Source organism: Callorhinus ursinus, unplaced genomic scaffold (assembly GCF_003265705.2).
Source record: "Callorhinus ursinus isolate GAN/ISIS: 27379988/994484 unplaced genomic scaffold, GSC_fseal_2.0 scaffold24, whole genome shotgun sequence".
NCBI classification, from domain to species: domain Eukaryota; kingdom Metazoa; phylum Chordata; class Mammalia; order Carnivora; family Otariidae; genus Callorhinus; species Callorhinus ursinus.
In genome coordinates this window covers 27,797,103-27,822,149 of record NW_027397086.1, presented here as the reverse complement: position 1 = coordinate 27,822,149, position 25,047 = coordinate 27,797,103, and the positions used below count along the sequence as shown (strand labels likewise).

Genomic DNA, 25,047 nt, shown 5'->3' with positions numbered 1-25,047 from the left:
GTATCACAGCAGTGAGAAATCAACTGGGGAGGTTTACAGACCAGACCATTCATGCATAAGGTACCACTTCAGGCCTTACCATTTTCTTGTATTTTCTGCCTGACCTGTACAGGTGAGCAATCTTGTCAGAATGCCCTTCCTACTGGCTGGGAAAACTCTCCTAAAACTACACACATTTTAACGCTAAGAACACCTGGCATAAATACAATCCAGTGATCATAGGTTTTTTCACATTTTTAAGAGCAAGTTACTGTAGGAATGTAAACAGCAGGATGAAACAGTGACATACTAGGCTCAAATATTTCTAGGACCACTTCCATTTTAAAATTACTGCCAACCCTGTCTTGACAGTAAGAGATTAAGAAGCAATAAAGTGTTAACAATTAGCAAACTGTAAAAAATTAAGGTAATTATTTCATAGTTATGAAAATAATGAATACAGGTGACCCTTGAACAACCAGGTTTGTGTTGATCCACTGAACGTGTTTTTTTTTCCCCAATAAATACATATGGTATCGATAAATACAGCCGTAGTACTGCAAATGTGTTCTTTTCTCTAGCTTGCTTTATTTTAAGAATTAGAATCTAATACATATAACAAAATATGTGTAAACTGATTATCAGTAAGGCTTCTGGTCAACAGTAGGATATTGGTAGTAAAGATTTGGGGGAATCAAATTTTATACATGGATTTTTTGACCGGGGTGGGGGGTGGGTGTCAGGTGTCGGTACCCCCTAACCCTCCCCCCAGCATTGTACAAGGGTCAATAAAATTGCTATCTAGCTTGTAATTTTAAAAGAACTATAACGGATCATTAGTAGACAGTACTTTTAAAAGAATTAACTAGATCAAACCAAGTACCATTTAGGTATAGGAAAACCCCAAACAACTGTAGCACTATCTTGAAATCTTGCTCCTGCATAGAGGGATAGAAAACTGCTGTACATAATAGGACTCCATAGTGAGAAGCTGAATGTCATGATGGATAAGGGCAACTGTTCCCAAATAAAAAAACTGGTTTCTGTTGCTGTCTGAATGAACTGGAGCTGAGACCACACAAAGATTTTGCTACTTTCTTGGCACATAAAATAGAAGGTACTATATTATCGCTTTGTATTTTGTAAATATTTAGTTCCTATGAAATGCAAAATACACTAACCACCTGTAACCAAGTATCATGTACTAGTCCAAGAAGCCAGCCTGTGTTTTCCTACTAGTGCAAAGGAAGGTTCATAAACAACTACTTTAAAAGTTCAGCTTTAATGACAAACATTACATCAGTCTCTCTTCAAAATTAGATGTGAATAAACAATTGCAAACAGGAGGTACCACGAAGCCTCTTACTGTACTCAATAGACTGTACTCAGTGCACTGGGCCCCTGGGGATGCCCAGTGATATACACATTGAAGCAATAATGTAAGTCTGTGAGCCATTGTTCCTGAATACCTCCACTCTTCAATGTCTGCAGAGAAAAACAAGAGTAATTTGAGAATTGTATCAAAATTGTTATGCTATCTGACAGTATTTTTCAAACCCAAATGAGATCTCAGAACCACTGCACCTCATCTTCCATCTATCCATCACCATAGGAAATCTTATTGGAAATGGAGATTTCTTAATTGGGCAATGGCAGTGAAAATTCCTAGTCACACCCCCAAGTAAGCAGTACACCAGTTTCTGGTTTCATCTGTTCCCTCTCAAATACTGACAGGAACTAAAGAAATTTCACCATCAACCATCTCTACACTCTGGACTTCCTCCCCTTGGCATGGCAAGGTCTCACAATCTTTGCACTAACATCAACTGAGAAAAATTCTACAAGGCCAACTGACAATTTCTGTCATTCTCTTCCCTACAGAGGTGGGCTAATTCTCCAACCTCAGAATAATCCAAATTCTTGACTGTTCTTCCCTTCTATTTCTGAATTACTCTGATGCCTCTTCCATTACTTCTAGAAGGCTACTGAGAAAATTCAGAACAAGAACCTGTGTTATATATATCTAGTTAAGTTCTATTACTCTGAAGTATTACTACATATATTAACTAATAAAGCCCCGAATACCTACATGAAAAAAACCTCTAACTCTTCCAAACCAAAAACACTAAAGGAATCCTAGAGATGCCCCTGCAAACACAGAACCAACCATTAGACAAAGCTGAAACCTACAATTTCACAACTTCCTCTTACAGTGAACTAAGTGACTTGAAATTAGTTGTAGTTTATTCCTGCTAAATAATTTTTTTAATGACAGCTAACATTTGTTGAGAACTTAATGTCAGTTACACTAAAAACTATACTTGAATGGTCTCATTTTATGGTTACCAAAACTCAATGAGTTGGTATTTACACCTAGGTAAAATAACTGACAGGTTTAAAAACCATGCCAAACTATCACAGTTAATCAGAATCCTGGTAAGAGTGACTTTGATGCCTGTACCTCTTCTAACTAAGCTGCCTGACACCTTAATTCAATTTGACTACTTTATGGCTTTTATTATGGACCCTAGATCAAAGACCTCCCCCTGGTTAAGTGGCAGGTGCTAGTCATCAGGGGAAGCCCTGGGAAATCACCAAAGTGGGCTCAATTCCAGGAGTCAGTCAATGCACAGGAGACCTAGCCTCCCAAGAGCAACACCCCATGCCCTGCCCAGGAATCCTTTTTCTAGTACTAATAGTACAAAGCCCTGTTCGACACTTCTTACCGTGATATTCTTGATGATCTGCTGCACCAAGATGGCATTGGTTAACATATGAGTCCTGAGGGGTGCATGCTGAAGCAGCAGGCGAAGCAGCTGGCCCACAACAGGCAGCTCCTCAGGCCCAGCTCTGTTCACCCGCAGGCTCTGCAGCATCAACCTGAGGACTCGAGGCAGGAGAGCCAGGATGGAGACACAGACCCCCCACAGCTTGTCCCTACAACAACAGACAAAAATGAGTCAGAGAACCAACACACACAGAAAAAGTACTCTTTCCATATTTCCTAAAACTGAGAAATGTCCTTTTAAGAAATGTGGCTCAGTCATTAAGCATCTGCCTTCAGCTCAGGTCATGATCCCGGGGTCCTGGGATCAAGCCCCGCATCGGGCTCCCTGCTCTGCGGGAAACCTGCTTCTCCCTCTCCCATTCCCCCTGCTTATGTTCCCTCTCTCGCTGTCTCTCTCTGTCAAATAAATAAAATCTTTTAAAAAAAATAAATAAAAATTAAAAAAAAAACAACAACCTGGTGTTTTCTGATAAAACTCCACAAATCAAAACTAGTAACTGGGTTTCATCAGAGCTAATTTTAAGCAAATCCAATGAAGAACCAGGTACTCTCCCCCAGTTGAATGAGTTCTAGGAAGCCTAGCAATCAGCACTTTCCTGGGCTTATCAGGACATTCTTAAAGCCCTGGTGATCATATAGAACAGAGAATTAGCCAAAGAACAGAATAATCTATATATGCACACTGTTCTCTACCACTGAACATTATTCAACTATTATACAACATCAATAATCAAGAGTAAGACTATCCCACTGATAAAAAGAAAAAAAAAAATGGGTGCCTGGCTCAGTCAGTAGAGCATGCAACTCTTAATCTCAGGGTCTTGAGTTCGAGCCCCATGATGGGGTTAGAGTTTACGTTAAACAACAACAGGGGCACCTAGGTGGCTCAGTTGGTTAAGTGTCCAACTCTTGCTTTCGGCTCAGGCCATGATCTCAGGGTTGTGCGACTGAGACCCACACTGGGCTCCACACTTAGGTCACGGAGTCTGAGATTCTTTCCCCCTCCCACTGCTCTCAAGTGTGCTCTCTCGCATGCTCTAAAATAAAATCTTAAAAAAAAACATACAAAACAAAACTTCACGAAACTTTAAGACTGTGAATTGAATTCTGAGCCTCTTCAGTGTTTTAAAGTGGGCAGATTTGTGAAGAAAGGTGCTCACAAGGAAACAAAATAGATTTCAGAAAGAAGCCAGTTAGGGGACTGTTACTGCATTACTAGGTCATGAAAGTCCAGAAATAATAAATCCAGATTTTAGTAAGCATCATTCTCTTGGTATTGTTATAGAGCAGGAACAAAAATGTTTTATGATAAAGGTAGGTGGATTTGCAGCTAGCCTAACCACAATCTAGAAGAGTATCAATTAAATGGAGCAATAAAGAGTCCACTGGCTGTTAAAGGCCCCGACCTTAGTCTATCACAGATTCTCTATCACGAGTGCATAATCCTCCTAGTCCCCAAATCCTTCAGAGAACTTGACGACCTTCAGATGTAGAAGCAGCAGTCCTTTCACAATGTGATCAACCTCCCCAACTTCATACACAGCAACTGCATCAAAGATGGATACTGAATCCATTCTAAGCCAACCAGATCCTCTTATTGGAGACTTTATTCAGCCTGTTGACTCATGCATAGCTAGGTTAGGAGAACCACGTGCAAGGAGAAAAAAGCCAGACTGCACACACAGCTAATAAGGAGGCAAGGCACAGAGATAAAGACTACACAATCTAGAAGAAAATGTAGAGATAACTACTTTGGTTCCTAACGAGTTTCAATTCCTGCTTCCACATTCCTAGCCCTTGAGTTTTCTAAGTTACCCCTATAATGGTCCAATATCCATTTTCTATTTTGCCTTAAGTGGATTTCAAATAATTGCTAATCAAAACTGTGCTAAAGGGCTCAGATTCTATACAATCCTAAATATAAGTTTAGTGAATGGATCAATAAAGTTTAGAACTCCACCTTAAGACACACAATTAAAACTGTCAAGCCAAAAAGAAATACAAGAGACCTGGGTACCACAAGCAATGGGAGAAATACCATATGGATAGCCATTCCTAGGGTTTTCTAAGAGTTGTCATGAGTGTACTCATTCTAAGTGTACGCATTCTACAAGTGTTTAAAGGACAGAACTGGGGGTCGCCTGGGTGGCTCAGTCGTTTAGGCGTCTGCCTTCGGCTCAGGTCATGATCTCAGAGTACAGGGATGGAGCCCTGCAGCTGGCTTCCTGCTCAAGGAGGAGTCTGCTTCTCCTTCTGCCTCTGCCCCCCGCCCCCCGCCCCAGAACTCCTGCTCTCTCTTATGCACATGCGCACTCTCAAATTAAAAAAAAAAAAACTGGGACCAATGAAATTGAGGTTTCAGAACTCAAAGCTGTAGTTCTAAAAATCACTCTAAAGAAACTGATGAAAGTTCAGTATTTTGCATACAATTTTCAGGAGTTCACGGGGCGCCTGGGTGGTTCAGTCGGTTAAGCGGCTGCCTTCGGCTCAGGTCATGATCCCAGGGATCTGGGATTGAGGCTCATGTCGGGCTCCCTGCTCAGCGAAGAGCCTGCTTCTCCCTCTCCCTCGTCCTGCTGCTCTGCCTACTTGTTCTCTCTCTCTCTAGCTCTCTAATAAATAAAATCTTAAAAAGGGGGGGGGCAGTTCAGATAACTCCACAAACTCCTGACATATTCCAATCAAGTAACAGCAACCTCCCCTTCTACCCCCAACACAGAGAAATACAGATAAAATACTTTTAAAAAAAGTACACAGCCAAGCTCAAAAGCCAGAATGGGTGAAATCTCTAGGTGCCAGAAACCATTACAGAAGTCATATAAAGATACCCCAACAGAGGTACAGAACTGGATGTGGGGATTTTAGGGCTGGGTTTTCAACAGCTTAGTATTGGAAGCTGAGACTTTAGGCCCTAGGTGTGGGAGGCAGGGAGCTAGAACTGGGTTTCCTGTGTATAGCTGGAAGGCAGAACAATGCACATGTAAAACTGACCCGTAGGGAGGTCTCCATAATCTGCACAGAACTCTCACAAAAGATGCACTCAGAGAAAAGGTATACAATCCAAACCATGAGTTTGTTCAACCCCATGAAAAACAATCTCCAGAGCCTCACCTGCTCCCCTACATAAGGGAGAATTCCCATACCAGAGAATAAAAGAAAAAACAGAACAAACTGACAGGAACTTTAATACCAAATAATCAGGAAAAAACAATGACAAAAAGCCAAGTAAAAACCCCAACAGACCTAAGAAAAGAAAATAATAGAGCTGATGTTAAAACTCAGTAGAGTTAAATAAAACATACAGCAGAGTGGAAGATGTTCAGAGACAGAAGACAGATTGAGAAGCTCCCTTCGTTTAAAGGAGGCTGTAGGAGAGGAGAGAAAAACGGGAGGTAACAGAAATAGTAATAGCACTTCCCAGACCTGAAGGAAAAACACCCAGTCTTCAGATCAAAGAGTGCACTAAGTCTCAAGAAGCAGGTAATAACAAACCTACATTAGGACACACCTTGATCTGCAACACCACAAAGTTAAGGAGAAAACAGTAAAACCGCAGAGAATAGACTACCTACAACCAGGAGGGTTCAATGACAGCAGATTTTTCCATTACTAACAATGAGTCCAGAAGACAACAGTATGGTTTCTTCAAAGTCCAGTGGCCACGGTTTTTAACAACTCAAACTGAGTGGTCAAGCCTGATGTTTTGGCCAGCTCTTGAGAAATCAAAGCCTAGTAATTTGACTGACATTCTCATTATTTATAACCTTACAAACACCTTCTCAGGGAGGGTAGGAGTAGCCCAAAAGGGAATTTAAGCACATTATCACTCTGGATGGCAACACATCCTTGTGACTAAGTAATGTCACCTCGAGAGATACTAAGAGTCCTGGAAATACCAACCTAGCATAAAACATTTAAATTTTAAACAGGCAAAAAATATTTCATACACTGAATTTTGTTCCATCCAGCCACAGAAAGTCAAAAGTGGGATGTTTCTCCCTAAGAACTTATAAAAGATCTTTAAAACTTCTCATCAAAGTACTCAGTAAAGGGGCTATATTTCAATGACAGGAAATAACAAATAGCAACATACATATTTCATAAATGGGGACTCTTATTATAACATTTTTGAACCCTAAGAAGTTCCTTGGGATTTATAAAAGCCTTTTCTTGACCTATGAGACCAAAAGTCTGATGATATGCAAGAAAATCTGCAAATCTGTGTTTATTTATGTGTCAATTTTAGAGTCTATTTACAACAAAATCCATTTTATTTTTTATTTTTATTTTTTACTTATTTGACAGAGAGAGACACAGCGAGAGAGGGAACACAAGCCGGGGGAGTGGGAGAGGGAGAAGCAGGCTTCCTGTGGAGCAGGGAGCCCAATGGGGGGCTTGATCCCAGGACCCTGGGATCATGACCTGAGCAGAAGGCAGACGCTTAACGACTGAGCCACCCAGGCGCCCCAACAAAATCCATTTTCAACATACACATTTAGCAAAAAAAAAAAAATCTAAATATATGTTGACAGTAAAATGGTAAGTTACTGCACATTCATGTAACAAAATGTAGGTCAAGGGTACTGGATGGATCACAAACAATCATACTCACATCCCGTATTTATAAACAGTATTACTGAAACAGCCACACCCATTCATTTACATGTTCTCTGTTGCTGCTTTCCTATTGCCAGGGCAGTGTTGAATAGTTCTGACAAGAGACTTTATATGGCATGAAAAACCTACAATATTTACTATCTAATTCTTCAGAGAAAGAAGTTTGCTTAAGCCCTGATACAGAGAAACAAAAATGAAATAAATTTCTGAATCAACATGAATGACTCACAAATGATGACAAATCACAAAAAATACATATAGTACTATCCCCTTTATATAAAATTCTTAAAACATGCAAAACAAAATTGTATTGTTTACAAATGCATATAAAATTTTTAATAAAAAGGCAAGGAAATGACTAACACAAGTTAAAAACAAAACCCCAGGCTCAAAATGGCATCACTTAAGTGAAGGCCCCAAGTCAGCAAACCAAGACTTAATACCTAACTGCAGTTTCAGCTCCCCAGAAATGTAACCTTTAACCAGTCAACATGGGAACTTTCTGATCAGCACAAGGAAAAATTTACTGATAGACCCCTTCTATTCCCCTTGGGAGGGCTACCCTGCCTAAACGATGGATTCTTTGCTAATAATTTCCTTTTTCCCACTCCCTATCTACTTTCAAAAACCCTTCCTTTTCTACAGCCCTTGAGAGCTCCCCTCTACTCGCCAGATGTAATGCTGCCCAATTAATGAATCAATTAATAAAAGCAATTAGATCTTTAAAATTTACTAAGTTGAATTTTTGTTATTTAACACACAAAAGTGATCTCTGGGGTGTGTAGGAAAGGTAACTGTAGAGGGTACACAAGGTGTGTGCTGAGGACGTTCTATTTCTGAACCTGGAGATAGGTTAAATGGATGTTCAATTTATACTTAGACTCTTTAAAGTATATAAATGTTTCATACATATATACATTTATTTTTATGTATGTGAAAAGTTAAACTAGAAAAATATCAAAATGTTAACAGGCAATAGAACAATTATTTTCTTATATTGATATTAGATTTTTAAAATTCTGTATTTCTATAAAATCTAGATTTCTATAAAAAATTTTAACAGGCATACCAATAAGAACATAGCATGAGAATACTTTTTTAAATTAAAGTGAAATATTCCAAACTATGCCAGAACCTTTAGTCTGAAGAGCTAATATATAAGAGCTGTATTATATAAGAGCTAAAGTATAACTAATACATAACACTAGCATCTTAGAAAAATTTCCTTAAATCCAAGAACTTAAAAATTCTACTCTGGTTAGCTCTAATGAAGCCCAAAACAAAATACAAAGGCTTGTACTTATTAACAAGTGCATTCTTCTAAACGTAGATAGAATTTCTTTTCTTGCTAGACCTATAGCAACATTAAAAGGAAAGCTCCCAAAGAAACTTTATACCATCTAATTTTTCAAATTTCTAGCTTAAAGGAAAAAACAAAAGCTAAAAATTCTCATCATAATACAATGGGAATTTATGAAAAAAAAAAAGAAAACGCCAGTTAGGTTTACACAAATTCTGAAAGAGAATTTAGGATATTTCCCAAATCTAATTTTGACTGTTTTTGTTTTAATTTTTTAAATTTTAAATTTTATTTACTCTTATTTATTTGGTTGGGGGAGGTAGAGAGAAAAAAAATTAAAGTTGAAGAATACAAAAACTATTACCTCTTTCTTAGATGTTCTGCTTCTCCTTTCTCTAAAGTGAGCAGAAAATAAAGAAGACTGTAGCAACAAGAAGCCAGAAATGGCAGGAGAGTCTCACTAAGTACACACGTATGATCCAGGAGCTTACAGATAACACCCAAAACACAGCCAGCTGTACTGTCAGGAATTACAGTCAACCCAACCTAGGCAGAGAAAAATGAGATTAATGACCTCTTCACAACAGTCCTCTCTCCTGGTTAAAACCAAACCCCATTAACTGGAGAGTTAACCTAACATCACTTCTACTGAAAAACAGTACATACATAATACATGCCACCTGCCATACCTTAAAGTCCTGTTTTCCCTTAAGCATTCAATTACTACATTAAATAACTTTGAAAGCATGCCAACTCAAGAAATACTATTAATTTAATCCACTGCCTCCCCCTCCATGACAAAGTCTACTAAAATTTTCAAGACGTTACAATTTCTGATGGTCAGAAATATCATCATTTAAAAGGATTATCTCATGCCCCCCCCCCCGAAATTTTGATACCAACAATCACATTTACATGATCTTTATTAGATTCTTCGGACTAGAAAACTCTACTATCTGGCACCACCTCCACCCCAGGTAATTAAATCTACACACCAGAGTTCATTTTACAATTAGCCTTCCCCTTCCCTTTAATTTAGCTACTCATTCAGACATGACTAAGTAAAACACCCAGGGGTAAGACATCATTATACTGAACACTTGACTACTTCACTGCCCCAAAACCTCGATAAGGGACATCATGGTATATGTATTCATTTGGACTCTACTGTAAACTGTCATTAAGGTGGACTCTAACTTATAACTGTTACATGTGCAGAGTTTAAATCTCCTGGGAACTACTGTTGAGTCATCATGAAAGTCTGCTGCAGGCTCTGATCAGGCTGTCTGAATATAGTGGCCAAGAATGACTATTGTGTTGATCTTTTAACTAGAATAATGAATGCAGTCAAAGGAGGACATAAATATCTGGAGGGGAGGTGAAAAGAAAAAAGGGAGGGATCCTTAGAGACAACACATAAGGACTGGAAGTTCGACAGCCGAGAGAAAAGAGTACTGGGAATTCAAAACAGTATTCTTCCAACTTAAGGAAAATAACATTTTAAAGGAGAAAAGGGGGTTGGAATGTGCCTATAAAATTACCCAAACAAGTGAGAGTGCCTAGAGATAAAATGTGGGAGCCATCCCTTGCACTATACATCATTATAATCAGCCAGAGATCCAAGTATAAATGTTGGAGGAAGCTAAAAAGCAAAAACCCAGGCATACCCAATGGAAACAAGAACACCAACTGTCCAGAAGACAAAATAGTCTCAAGGCTGAGCTCACTGCTTCTAGTGACCAGGCCTTGAGCCAACTGTTAGGATACAACCCTACTTTAGAACCCAAATCTTTAAGGTGTAATTTAGACCCCAGTCTGGATTCTGGATTCCCAATACACCAATACCAAGTACATGTTAATTAAAGCATTACAAGTCAGAAGAACCTAAGGTATAATTTTAAAACCCTTCACTGCAGATGGAGAAACTAAGGTACTTTAGGGGGGAAAAGGAATTTCCCAAGGTTTCAGAATTAGTAAGTAACAGCCAGGAAAAACATCAAGATTTCCCAGTTCTTGTCAGAGCATCATGCTCTGAGTCCATGGAATTATTAAGCTTAGAATTCTGAACACTCACTCTCTCCTCACCTATGGCAAACCCACTATTAACCAAGGATTCTCTATGCTTTTTTTGGTAGCAAAACAAAACAAACAAAAAGATATAAGTATATTTACCAAATGCTTACTGATGGCACTCTGCAGGATGTCAAAGCTCTGGCTTCGGGCAGGGATAACCAAGAAACTGTGACAAACTGTCTGTCAGAAAAGGAGAAAATCAGTAACCAAATCGGGACATTTTAGGTCAGAAACAAGCTCCACAGACTTTTTTTAAACCTACCTGCCCTACATAGAACAGGAAACTTAACAAAAAATTATTCTACAGATACAAACGTCAAAGGTAAAACAATCGAGCCTCATATATGGGCTAATTTTCCAAACAATTCATTAATTAAACATATATTAGACATTGAGCTAGTCCTATCAGGTGCCAGGCACAGGAATGAAAGACTGAAGAACTCCTCTCTCACAGCCCTAAAAAAGTAGCTTCAATCCACCAAGGTAGAGACTGTATTTCTATTAATAAGTGCTAAAAGAGAAAGATCTGAATGATGTGAACGAAGGGCTGACAAAAGCCTTTTTTCCATTTAGTAGAAAAATGTACCACAGAAAAACACTTATGATCCAGAAACTACTAATATCCTGTTCAAATTATTTATAATGCTGCCTCCTATTCCCCTCCAAAGGTAAAAAGGAAGAGAACAGTCCACAGGAAAAGAAAATAAAAGGAAAGTGGGAGTCAAATCCTTAGTATTTTTAATTTTCTAAGTTCTCAAGGAAACAAGAGGAAGAAAGGACACATCAAGTCCTTCAGAGACATCATTACACAATTCCAGAAGTGGATGGAATGCAGTGCCAAAAGTGAAATATGTGAAAGAATCACATGGGAAGACAAGACAAAGCTGGTGGAAATAAGAGTATCACTCTAGGGCACTGGGTGTTGTGTAAGACTGATGAATCACAGACCTGTACCCCTGAAATAAATAATACATTGTATGTTATTTTAAAAAATTAAAAAATAAAACATAAAAAAAGAATATCCCTCTAGCAAGAGGACAGTCAAATTAAATTCAAGGGAACTGTCAATCAACCCTGAAAAATCAACAGCTCTATGCATTATTTCTCTATAAAACCTCTTATAAATTAATAACACCCAGAGTTTTCACATGGCAATTTTTATTTTCTTTTATGCTTGTTAAGTAATAATGTAAAAACATATTTCTAATGCCATCGTCCTACTTCAAAACTGAATATTTTCATTAATAAAGGATAAATCACATTTGAAAAGGCTCATTTGCTAATAAATGACCATTTAATCCCTTCCTTTCCACCACCCCTTTCCCTTCCAGAACAATTCAGTTCTAAAGCTACTGGTTTGGGCTGAATCAGGTAAACATCAGCACTGGAGTAGACAGGAGAGATGCAGTGACCCAGGGAAGGCCATTCATGAATAAAGAGGCAGACTGTCCCCAATGAGTTGGGAGTTCAAATGGGGTCAGGAAGATGCATGCATGGACAGGGGTGGCACCAAAAGGAGATTAATTATAGACAAAGAAATTGATCAAGTAAATTATATTAAGTATAACGGAAGCCAAGATTCTCACCTTCAGAAAGGGCAGGTACAAGAGGAAAAGAAGACAACTAGAATGAACCCTGTGGTGTTAAACTGCTGATTTCTGTCCATGACAGTCTGGGAGCACCAAGGTCCAATAGCAAGGACCACACCCAGAGTCCTGAGGTTGGTTTCCAAAATACCATTCTCCACTTAATGGAAAATTGGGCTTCTTTAAAAAAAAAACCTGGGGGCGCCTGGCTGGCTCAGACGGTTAAGCGTCTGCCTTTGGCTCAGGTCATGATCCCAGCATCCTGGGATCGAGCCCCGCATCGGGCTCCCTGCTCGGCGGGGAGCCTGCTTCTCCCTCTCCCTCTGCCTCTGCCTGTCGCTCCCCCTGCTTGTACTCTCTCTCTGTGTCAAATAAAAATACAATAAAATAAATCTATTAAAAAAAAACCTGATTACAGGGCTGGAACAGGGAAAATTAAGTATAAATCTAGAACAATCTGTGGTACAAGAAAGTAAGGAAGTACTAAGAAAAAAATGAGCACAGGTCAAAAGAACAAAGAAGCCACTAAATTTTATAGTGACTCACTGAGTAAAATAGGAAACCATACTAACACAAATAAACAAATAAAGACTAATAAAAAATGACTGGGATTAACACTGTTTCAAAATATCTCCTCATAAATTATTAATTATAAAGGAGAAAAAGTAAAGAGCGGAGAAGTGGGGCAGACAGCACTTAATCAAGAGATCAAAGCGAGGATCTATCTAATGGAACAAATTGAAACCAAGCACCACCTGACAGGATGCAATCAGAAAACCACAGCAACACTTGTGTCATATTCCCACCAAATTTGTATAGCCTGAATCTAACCATGAGGGAACACAAACCCAAATGGAAGGAAAATTTTACAAAATAACTGTCCCACTGTTCTTCAAAGTATCAAAGTCAACAAAAGACCAGGAAAGACTGAGGAACTATACCAAACTGAAGGAGATGAAACAGACATTACAACTGAATGCTACGAATAATTTGGAGTGTTTTCTTTTGCTATTCCCAACTTGATCTATAGAGTCAATGCAAATCCAATCAAAATCCCAGCAGAACATGTGACTCTTGATCTCAGGGTCATGAGGTTCAAGCCCCATACAGGGCATAGAGCTTACTTTAAGAAAACAAAACAACAAAAAATTATTGGGACAACTAGCAAAACAGGACTGATATTTGAGGATTAAATAACAATAACATACCAATCTTAATTTCCTGATTTTGATGACTAGATTATAGTTATATAACCGGAATGCTTGTTTGTAAGACCTACAAACTAAAATATGGGCCATGGGCATTATGTCAAACAGTCCATAAAGTTCTTTAGGGGCACGTGAGTGGCTCAGTCGGTTAAGGGTCTGCCTTTGGCTCGGGTCATGGTCCCACAGTCCTGGGATTGAGCCCCGCGTTGGGCTCCTGGCTCAGAAGGGAGCCTGCCTGGCAGTCTCTCAACAATCATCAACCAATACTACAAAAGGTAAAAACGAGACAATACAGCCCACCTCTCTTAAACCAATCAACATAATGACATGACAGAATTAGCAGATAAGAACTTTAAAACAACTATTACTATAAATATGTTTAAGATAAAGAAGGGGCCCCTGGCTGGCTCAGTTGGTAGAGCATGCAACTCTTGATCCTGGGGTTGTGGGTTCGAGCCCCAAGTTGGGTATAGGGGTTATTTAAAAAAAAAAAGTTAAAGAAAAAAGAAGAGATAAAAAATACATTATCTATAAACTTTAAAATTCACTTGTTGGTCTTTGTTCATAAATGACATGACTGTCTATGTAGAAAATCTTAAACAACTGACAAAAAAAATTCCTGGAACTAATAAGTAATTACAGCAAGGTTACAGGATACAGTGTGAATATATAAAAGTCCATCACTTTCCAAATACCAGCAATGAACAAGTGGAATTTGAAATTAAATTTGTATTAGCACCCCAAAAAACAGAAATACTTAGATATAAACCTAACAAAATATGTACAAGATCTGTATGAGGAAAACTACAAAAATTTGATGAATGAAATCAAAGAATTAAATAAACGAAGGTATTTCATGTTTATGGGATAGAAAGATTCAATAATGTCATGATGTCAGTTCTTCCCAACTTGATCTATAGATTCAATGTAAATCCAATCAAAATCCCAGTAAATCATTTTGTGGTATAAACAAATTGATTCTGAAGTTTATTTAGACAGGCAAAAAACCCAGAACAGCCAATACAATATTAAAGGAAAAGAACAAAGTTAAGGGACTGACACTACCCAACTTCATAAATTACTATGCAGCTACAGTAATCAAGATACTACAATACTGGTGAAAGAACAAAGAGATTAATGGAACAGAATAGAGAACCCAGCAATAGACAGACCCACATAGTCAAGTGATCTTTGACAATGAAACAAAGATAGACCTTCCAATAAATGGTGCTTTAACAATCCGTATGCAAATAAATCTAGACTCTTCAGAACAATTAACTCAGAATGGATAACAGACCTTAATGTAAAATGCAAAATACAAAACTATAATTGGCTTAGAAGATAACACAGGAGGAAAAACCTAAATGACCTTAAGTTCGGTGATGGCTTTTTAGATACACCACTAAAGGCACAATGCAGGAAAGAAAGAAATGGTAAGCTGGACTTCATTAAAATTAAAAAATTCTGCTCTGGAAAAGATAATGTCAAGAGTATGAACAGACAAGTCACAGAACTGGGAGAAAATCTTTGCAAAAGACATATCTGATGAAGTACTGTTACCCAAAATATTCAAAGAACACTTAAAACTCAACAAAAAAAACAACCCAATTAAAATATGGGCCAAAGACTGTAACAGATACCTCACCAAAGACATATGGCAAATAAACATATGAAAATATGCTCCACATCATATGTTATCCAGGAATCAAAATTAGATAATGAAATGCTACACACCTATTAGAACGGCCAAAATCCAAAACATTGACACCAAATGCGGGCAAGGATCTAGAGCAACAGAAACTCATTCACTGCTGGTAGGACTGCAAAATGGTACAACCACTTTGGAAGACACTGTGGTGTTTCTTAGAAAATTAAATGCACTCTTACCATATGATCCAGCAACCGTTTCCTTGGTATTTACCCAAAGGAGTTGAAAACATGTCTACACAAAAACCTACACATGGATGTTTATAAACCTATACAGCTTTATTCATAATTACCAAAATTTGGAAGCAAAGATGTTCTTCAGTGAACAGATAAACTCGTACATCAATGCAATATTTATTCAGCATTAAAAAGCAGTGAGCTACGAAGCCACGAAAAAACATGGAATAATCTTAAATATTACTAAGTGAAAGTAACAGCCAATATAAAAAGGCTATATCCTGTACAGTTCCAAATATATGACATTCTGGAGGAGGCAAAACTACAGACAGTAAAAAAAAAAAAAAAAAATCAGTGGTTGTCAGGGGTTGGGGAAACGGAGATGAGCAGGCACAGCACATAGAATTTTAGGGCAATAAAGACACTCTGTATGAGATTAATGGATAATATGGCATTATACCATTTATCCAGATCCATAAAATGTATAACAGCAAAAGTGAGCCATAATATAAACTGTGGACTTTGGGTAATTACATCAATATCAATATAGAATCATTAACTGTAACAAATGTACCACTCTGGTGGGGGATGTTGATAATGGAGGAGTCCATGCATGTGTGGGGGGAGGGATTGTATAGGGGAAATACCTTATCCTTCACTTCAATTTTTCTGTGAAATTAGAACTGTTCTAAAAAAAAATCTTAATTAAAAAAAAATCTTTGGTTGGATTTAAGAGCAGATTAGATAATGCAGAAAAAAATCAGTGAACTTGAAGACACAGCATACTTGGAAAAATAAAGTCTCAAAGGCCTACAGGAAAATGTCAAGAATCTAACGTACATGTAATTGGAGTCCAAAAATGGGACCCAAAACATTTTTTTGAAGGAATGACTGACATTTTTTCCCAACACAATAAATTATATGCCTAAGAAAACATTCAGCCAGGGGCACCTGGGTGGCTCAGTCGGTTAAATGGCTGCCTTTGTCTCAGGTCATGATCCCAGGGTCCTGGGATCGAGTCCCACATCAGGCTCCCTGCTCAGCAGGGAGCCTGCTTCTCCCTCTCCCTCTGCTGCCTCTCTGCCTACTTGTGCTCTCTCTGTCAAATAAATAAATAAAATCTAAAAAAAAAAAAAAAAAAAAATTCGGCCAACATTTAAGTTTTTCAAAAAAAAAAAGACGCCTGGGTTAAGCGTCTGCCTTTGGCTCGGGTCATGATTCCAGGGTCCTGGGACTGAGTCCCGCATCCTGCCTCCTTGCTCAGCAGGGATCCTGCTTCTCCCTCTGCCCGCTACTCCCCCTACTTGTGCATGCACGCACTCTCTCTCTCTGACAAATAAATAAAATCTTAAGTAAAGAAATAAATAACACCAAGGCATTAATACAATCAAACTGAAGAAAGTGATAAAAGGATTATCCTGAAAACATGTAGGAAGAAAAAACATGTAGAAAAAAAAAAGATATTACATAAAAACTAAAATAAGAATGACCTTATATATTATTACACATTATATTATGATATGAAGTGGTATAGTTTGAAGGTAGGCTGTCTTAAGTTAAAGACCAAACACCTAAAAACATAAAATAGAGAAGCCCAACTAATATGCCAAGGTGGAGATAAAATGGAATGCTAAAAATACTCAAACTATGAAAACAATGAATCATGGTATCTTACTACAACAGGATACCACAGCAATGAAAATAATGGATGAATGCTTACACATTAACATATAACTTTTATTTTTTAAATTTATTTAAATTCAATTAATTAACATAGAGTGTATTATTAGTTTCAGAGGTAGAGTTCAGGAATTCATCGGTCTTATGTAACACCCAGTGCTCATTACATCATGTGCCCTCCTGAATAACATACATAAAGAGTGTACTGAATAAAAAGCAAATTCCTGAAAAATATTTCACTTATTTTTTTTTAAAGATTTTATTTATTTATTTGAGAGAGAGAGAATGAGAGAGAGCACGAGAGGGAAGAGGGTCAGAGGGAGAAGCAGACTCCCCGCTGAGCAGGGAGCCCGATGTGGGACTAGATCCCGGGACTCCAGGATCATGCCCTGAGCCGAAGGCAGTCGCTTAACCAACTGAGCCACCCAGGCGCCCAAAACTATTTCACTTTTTAAAAGTTTAATACAGTGTAAATCTAAACCATATAGTTTGGAGTTATGTGCTAATATGGTCAAACAATAAAGAAACAAGAGTATGATAAACAAAATTTAAAACTGTTAACTCTGAAGGGAAAGGGGAAACATACACAGGGTTTTCAAAACTAAAAATGTTCAGGGGCACCTGGGCGGCTCAGTTGGTTAAGTGTCTCTTGATTTCAATTCAGGTCATGATCTCATGGGTCATGGATCAAGCCCCATGTCAGGCTCCACACTCAGCGGGAAGTCTGCTTGAGAATTCTCTCCCTCTGCCCCTCCCCCCACTCTCTAAAATAAATAATGTTTAAAAAATAAAAAATAATAAAAGTGTTCTATTTCTTAAGCTGGATTTATGTTTTATTACTATTATTCAGAGATTATCCATGTTAAAAAACATTATTTTACAACCATCCAATATTTTTGTAAATGACAACATTAACCTTAAAAACTTTCATTGGCTCTGGAAAGAAGTCTCCATTTGTAAAAGGAATCTCTGTACAGAGATTTGTTTCCTTTATATTTCTTCCGTGTTAACTACAGTTTCCATCATTAACAGGAAGGTCACACAATTCTTCCTTCAGTGCTCAGAAGGAATAATCACAAAGATACTAAATGAAAATGGCAAGGTCCAGATTAGTGGATAAAGTATGTTACTTCTAGAAAAGAAAACCAAAACAATATATTCAGTCGCTTGTGTAGATAGAAGATATCTGAAAGAATATATTTAGAAACTGGGAAGAAAAAAGGGTGGCTGAGAGGGGATGGAAGAAGACTTTATTATCTCCATTCTGAACTGTATTTTGTGAATAATACCTACTAAAAAAATGTCTGATTTTTTTTTTAAAAAATCACTTTGGTCTAGGCAGGTAAAACTACAAAACAACTGAGCAATCCCACTGTCCTAATAACTTGTTCAAGTGAAATAATTAAAAGTAAAATTATACATTAAGGATGTCAAAAACTATATGTATTTCAAATATTTTTACATGAAAAGGCCAACTTAAATAACAAAATTTATCCAAAAGAAAACTGAAATCTTCGCTTAAGAACTTCAAAAATGAAAATGTGTCTTTCAGATTTTTCCTAACTATGTCTTAACATTTCAAAGACAGCAACCTGGAAGTTTAAATACACGTTCTTGCCAAATGTTACTTCAGAAATACAGCTGATAACATTTTTATGACAATTATATCTTGGCTTTACACAGACGATGTGCCTATGAAAATTTTAAATTATCAGATAAAGGTTATATGACTTGTCCAAGTTGCAAAACTACACAATGGCAAACCTATGCTTGGAATTGGGGGCCCACTAATCCCCATACAGTGCTTTCTCAAATACATCATAATGGTTTAAATACATTAGATACAGTCTGTCCTTTAAAACTACTCTTACTGGGGCCCTGGGTGGCTCAGTCAGTTAAGAGTCTGCCTTCAGCACAGGTCATGATCCCAAGGTCCTGGGATAGAGGCCCCCATTGGGCTCCCTGATAAGCAGGGCGTCTGCTTCTCCCTCTCATGTTGCCCCTCCCCCTGCTCATGCTTGCACTCTCTCTCTCAAATAAAATCTTTAAAAAAATAATTTTTTTTAAATTAAGAAAAAAAAACACAAAACAAACTCTTACTATTGTTGCGAACACAACCTCACCAATCCAGTATTTTTTTTTTAAAGATTTTATTTATTTGAGACAGAGAGAATGAGAGAGAGAGAGAACGCACATGAGAGGGGGGAGGGTCAGAGGGAGAAGCAGACTTCCCGCTGAGCAGGGAGCCCAATGTGGGGCTCGATCCCAGGACTCCAGGATCATGACCTGAGCTGAAGGCAGCTGCTTAACCAACTGAGCCACCCAGGCACCCCTCACCAATCCAGTATTCAAGGCCTTAACCTTAGGAGGCCTGTTTTAGGTCTCTTCATTTACTATGGAGTAGATAAAATTTCAGATGCTAAACCAATTCATTATTCCTTTTCACTTTTTAAAATCCAGTGTTTTTGGGGCGCCTGGGTGGCTCGGTTGTTAAGTGTCTGCCTTCAGCTCGGGTCATGATCCCAGGGTCCTGGGATCAAGCCCCACATCGGGCTCCCTGCTCAGCGGGAAGCCTGCTTCTCCCTCTCTCACCCCCCCTGCTTGCGTTCCCCCTCTCTTGCTGTGTCTTTCACTGTCAAATAAATAAATAATATCTTTAAAAAAAATAAAAAATAAAAATAAATAAAATCCAGTATATTTAAGAACCTACACATAAACACACTACCAGGCACTATGGCAATAAAGAGAAGATAAATATAACTGGCATACTTAAGTATTGCGATCAGAGTCAAACAAAGCCAGGTGAGAAGTGCATTAAATATCTACAGAAGGTACAGTCCTAACAGGAAAAACATTAAGGATATTCAGAAGAGAATGAAAGGAGTAAATAACAGATCAGTTGAATAAACTCAACTGGTATATCAACAAAACAGAAGTAGGCTGTAACTTGAATGTGGAGACTAACCTACTGAGAACAATGACAAAGAGGTTAAAAAAAAAAAACCTTTTGGACTACCAATTATAAACTGTAAGATAAGATTACAGTCAGTGTCCTCCAGACACCTTCTGAATCATTAAAAGAAAATTAGCCTGGGGCACCTGGGTGGCTCAGTTGGTTAGGCAACTGATTTCGGCTCAAGTCATGATCCTGGAGTTCTGGGATCGAGTCCCGCATCAGGCTCCCTGGTCGGCAAGGAGCTTGCTTCTCCCTCCGACCCTCCCCACTCTCATGTACTCTCTCTCTCTCTCATTCTCACTCTCTCAAATAAATAATCTTCCAAAAAAAGAAAAAAGAAAATTAGCCAGCAGAGAACATCACATCAGAATTTGCAAAAAAGGCTCGAAACCAAAATTACTTGAGATGACATAAGTGCATTCTTACTGGGTAACATTTTTCATGCAGAAAAGAAACTGAAGAAATAAATAATAGAAATTATTATAGAAATGTCTTAGAAAATCAAATCCTTAGTATTAATGTTTATGTTTTTGCATATACATATTTGTAACAGGTATGACAATTTGGCCTATTAGTGTAAAAGTTCAGCCTAATAATTCCAATTTAAAACATGTAATTTAGAATTTAGACTTGTGATTCTAATCTGATTTTTACTATAAGCAACACCAAAACTTAAGTTATAAAGATTTATCATATTTATAAAGTTTAATTTATTATATATTTAATATTTAACATTTGTGAAAGTGTCAGAAAATTGAACTACTTGACAATTACTGAATATACTTAAAAGTTTTTTAAATGATTTAAAATTTTAACCAAGTTTGTAAAAGGAGTAAAATATAACAAAGGTACCATTTTTAAAGACAGCTTAAATTTATATTTATCTTAAAAATAAGATTTGTAGGTTGAACTTTAAAACTTAATGAAGTGAGGGTTTTATATTAATTTTTTTTTTTTTTTTTTATTGAGAGAGAGAGAGAATGGTAGAGAGAGAGCATGAGAGGGAAGAAGGTCAGAGGGAGAAGCAGACTCCCCGCTGAGCAGGGAGCCCGATGCAGGACTCGATCCTGGGACTCCAGGATCATGACCTGAGCCAAAGGCAGTCGCTCAACCAACTGAGCCACCCAGGCGCCCAGGGTTTTATATTAATTTTAACAAACTATGTACTAATTCTCAAAACCAAAGGAACTACAGAATAATCTTTTGTTTTTTAAAAAACACCACCTCCGAGGATACCAAATCCAAGTAGTCTTACTCATCCTTCAATACCTGAGTCAAATTCTCCCTTTTCCATAGAAGCATCTATCCTATCCTATTCTATACTAGAAAAAAAATAAATTTGTCTCTACCATTCAAATTGCTAATTTATTCTAGCCTAGTAGTGCAACCTATAATGAAAAATACTCCTCTTTTAGAAACTTAGATCTCCTATCCAAGATCATAAGCACTCTCAGAACATGGATCGTCTTATACTACTCTTTATCTCTAAGAGTATCTCCTATAAGGCAGTCCTAATATATAGTAATGATTGGTGGTTGATTAACAGAATTTTAATAATCATGATTTTCTTTTTAAATGCACTATTTACCTCTGTTACATCCCAATGATGTAAAAATTGATCCAAGTCGGTTAGGTAAAGAAGCACAGGGGAAAGCTGTGTCTGGATGACATGAGGAACTCCTCGAAGGCTCTGAAGCCAAGTCAACTCCTCTTTTGAAAACCCTAATTTGGATATAAAGAAAGACAACTTAAAAACAAATCACAAAGCAAATGACATTCTTCATATTTTTTAAAAATAGACGTAACATGTACCTTCAAGTTAAATTCTTCTTCATGCTACTGTTTTCTTTGAATTTCTTCATTTCATATATTTTAAAAAATGAATTGCTAGCAATGGAGGCAGTAAAATTCATATAATTATGTACACAAAGAATGTAATCTGACCCAATATATGATACAGCAAGAAACAGGTTTTACCCCTTATATTAGGAACTTTACCACTTTTACTTAAAAAAAATGTGAAAGTCATACACTTTCCCCATAATGGTAGGTTGAAAATAGCAAATCAAGTAAAATGATGTATGACTTCATACATATACTATCTCTGTATTTTCTTATATAATAGCCCTTCAAGTGTTTTAAACCCACCCTATCCCTCCTAAACCTTTCTGGATTTTTTTAATAATACATGTGTAGTTCCTTCAACTATACCTTATACAACAAAATTTGATTCTCTTATCACCCCTATTACATTTGGTCTAACCTATATCCACAACCTGACAGTCTCTCCTGAAAAGACAGTGCTCAGAATTATCAGAATACCGGCAATGTGGTCTGCTTTGATGTTCAGATCACTGTATTTCCAGGACACAGCTGAGAGAGTCCTCATGTAGTTTGATGGCCACATCACCTACTGACTCCTATTGAGCCTTCCAAAACCACTAAACCTTCTGACTGGTACTACTATTAAAATATAAAGTCCGTGCCTCCCATCTCAAATGTGCACATCCAAAACTATCAAATAGACTCATTTATCTTGTATGCAATATTTATCTTGCTGTATTTAGCTCATTATCAGCACTTGTCAAGTTCTTTTTGGAGTCTGACTTAACCTATCCATTAAGTTTCCTAACTTCAAGTCTTCAGAAAATTTCAAATAATCTCATCTTCATCATTTAAATATAAAACAGAAATGCTGAAATAGTACATTTAAAATAGTAGTACTTATACATATAGCTTACAACATTTATAGATTCATCTTACTAATTTTGCTTTGAGAGCAAATGGAATGTAGAAAATGGCTAATCGAAACCTGATGTACATTTCTATCAGGTGGAACATTTCAAACATGTTTAAGATGGATATTTGGTCACAAATTTTTTTAAAGTACGCAATGGGGTTTGCATCTGGCTATCTGAAAGAATCAAGTAGGGGCTCCTGGGTGGTTCAGTCCGTTAAGTGTCTGCCTTTGGCTCAGGTCATAATCCCAGGGTCCTGCTCAGCAGGGAGCCTTCTTCTCCCTCTGCCCCTCCCCCCACTCATGCTCACTTGCTCTCTCACTCTCAAATAAAATCTTAAAAATTTTTTTTGAAAAAGAGTTAAGTATATCCAATTCACTGTAAACCACAATAATAAAATTGAGAAATAAGACCAAGAAAGAAAAATATAATCGGGGCGCCTGGGTGGCTCAGTCGGTTAATCGTCTGCCTTCGGCTCAGGTAATGATCCCAGGGTCCTGGGATCAAGCCCCACGTCTCTCCCACTCCCCCTGCTTGTGTTCCCTCTCTCGCTGTGTCATTCTCTGTCAAATAAATAAATAAAATCTTTAAAAAATATATATATATATAATCATGTGATATTCAAATAATCCTCAGAGTACGTGTACTCTAGAGAGTTTTAAACATAAATCATGTACATCCCTGCCTCAAGAACCTGACAATGGAGAGTACAAACATTCCTTCAAAGATTTTCAATTAGTCAATAAAAATCATTTCAAGATAGATTATTTATCATCTTCAAAACTTAGACCCAAACAGCTAAGACAACGTACCTTAGGAGAATTTACATGCTAGGTTTTGCCTTTCCTTAATTTGGCAGGTGAATGTCTTTACCTGTAAGTGTTGAAAATAAGAAGCTGAAATAGTCCACGTCACTCATCAACCAGTCTTTAACTGAATACTTCCATCCAGAAAATGATGATCTATAATAAACAATGGGAGAATTATTACCAGAAGTGACTGAGTTGAAGACTCTAGAAAAACAGCACATTATATAACAATTTTTCTTTATTGAAAACACATCTGCATTAATAACTTAAAAACCAGAGTATATATTCACTTTGTATGTAAAGGCTCTAGTACCATAATATGAAAAATTTAACTTCTAACGTATTTACACTTATGTAAAGTTTTCATGAAAAAGCATAATTGGTCCATATATATGGTGTAACTTAGAAAATTTCCACACCACTTGAAAATCAGACTCTAAGGAGCCAAAATGAAGTTTTGCTTTTTAGTAGCAGGTATGGCTGCTATTTGATTTTTATAAAGTCTTACCTTGCTTACATTTTAAATGAGCTAAGTTTAAACAAGCTCCAGCACTCTACCTAACTAAACAAAAACTATCTTGATTAGGTAAAGAATATTCCTTGTAAAGCCACTCTACGATAATTGTGTGTTCCTATACTCTGCAAAGCTGTAACTGGGCCTACTTCACAACAGTGCAGCTGAAGTATTGGTAGGGTACTTAAGGGAATAGCTAAATGTAAAGCATATCTCATTAAATGAGGATTATCTCGTTCCTGCTCTGGGATCAGTTTCCAATGATTCCTTTAAAAACTCTCTTCAGGGGTGCCTGGGTGGCTCAGTTGGTTAAGCGACTACCTTCAGCTCGGGTCATGATTCTGGAGTCCTGGGATCGAGTCCCACATCGGGCTCCCTGCTCAGCAGGGAGTCTGCTTCTCTCTCTGACCCTCTTCCCTCTCATGTTCTCTGTCTCTCATTCTCTGTCTCTCAAATAAATAAATAAAATCTTTAAAAAAAAAAAAAAACTCTCTTCAGGGGTGCTTGGGTGGCTCAGTCAGTTAAGTGTCTGCCTTCGGCTCAGGTCATGATCCCAGGGTCCTGGGATCGAGCCCCACGTTGGGCTCCCTGCTCAGCGGGGAGCCTGCTTCTCCCTCTCCCACTCCCCCTGCTTGTGTTCCCTCTCTCGCTGTGTCTGTCAAATAAAAAAAAAAAAAAATCTTTAAAAACTCTCAAGTTAAGGCTAAAGAAAAAGCAAATTTCAGCCTTAGATATGGAAAGAAAAAGGGGCGGGAGGATGCTGAGAACGATCAGATCCAACAAGCTGAGGCTACAAATTTTATCACAGCTATCCAAATAAATATCTGACAAAATTAGGAGTTTCTAATTCAACTAAAAGCACTTAATTATTTTTACTGTTAAAATAGTTGTGTTTATATTTATTAATATTCTTTA

The 25,047-nt window shown here is 37.5% G+C and overlaps 2 protein-coding genes across 4 annotated transcripts in view; one reads left to right on the top strand and one right to left on the bottom strand.

The window, feature by feature from the left end:
* The window catches only part of INVS (inversin), a 248,473-nt gene that overhangs the window by 161,641 nt on the left and 61,785 nt on the right, over window positions 1-25,047 (top strand). The window lies entirely within an intron of this gene.
* Window positions 1,243-25,047, bottom strand: part of TEX10 (testis expressed 10) — a 63,269-nt gene continuing 39,464 nt past the window's right edge. For all 3 annotated transcript variants that reach the window (XM_025888016.2, XM_073876653.1, XM_073876654.1), the window contains 6 exons: window positions 23,683-23,771; window positions 21,660-21,793; window positions 10,857-10,937; window positions 9,049-9,230; window positions 2,706-2,916; window positions 1,243-1,464 (listed from right to left, as the gene is read on the bottom strand). In XM_025888016.2, coding sequence (XP_025743801.1) covers window positions 1,351-1,464; window positions 2,706-2,916; window positions 9,049-9,230; window positions 10,857-10,937; window positions 21,660-21,793; window positions 23,683-23,771 — 811 coding nt within the window. In that variant the 3' untranslated portion in view covers window positions 1,243-1,350. The remainder of the gene's footprint in view (window positions 1,465-2,705; window positions 2,917-9,048; window positions 9,231-10,856; window positions 10,938-21,659; window positions 21,794-23,682; window positions 23,772-25,047) is intronic.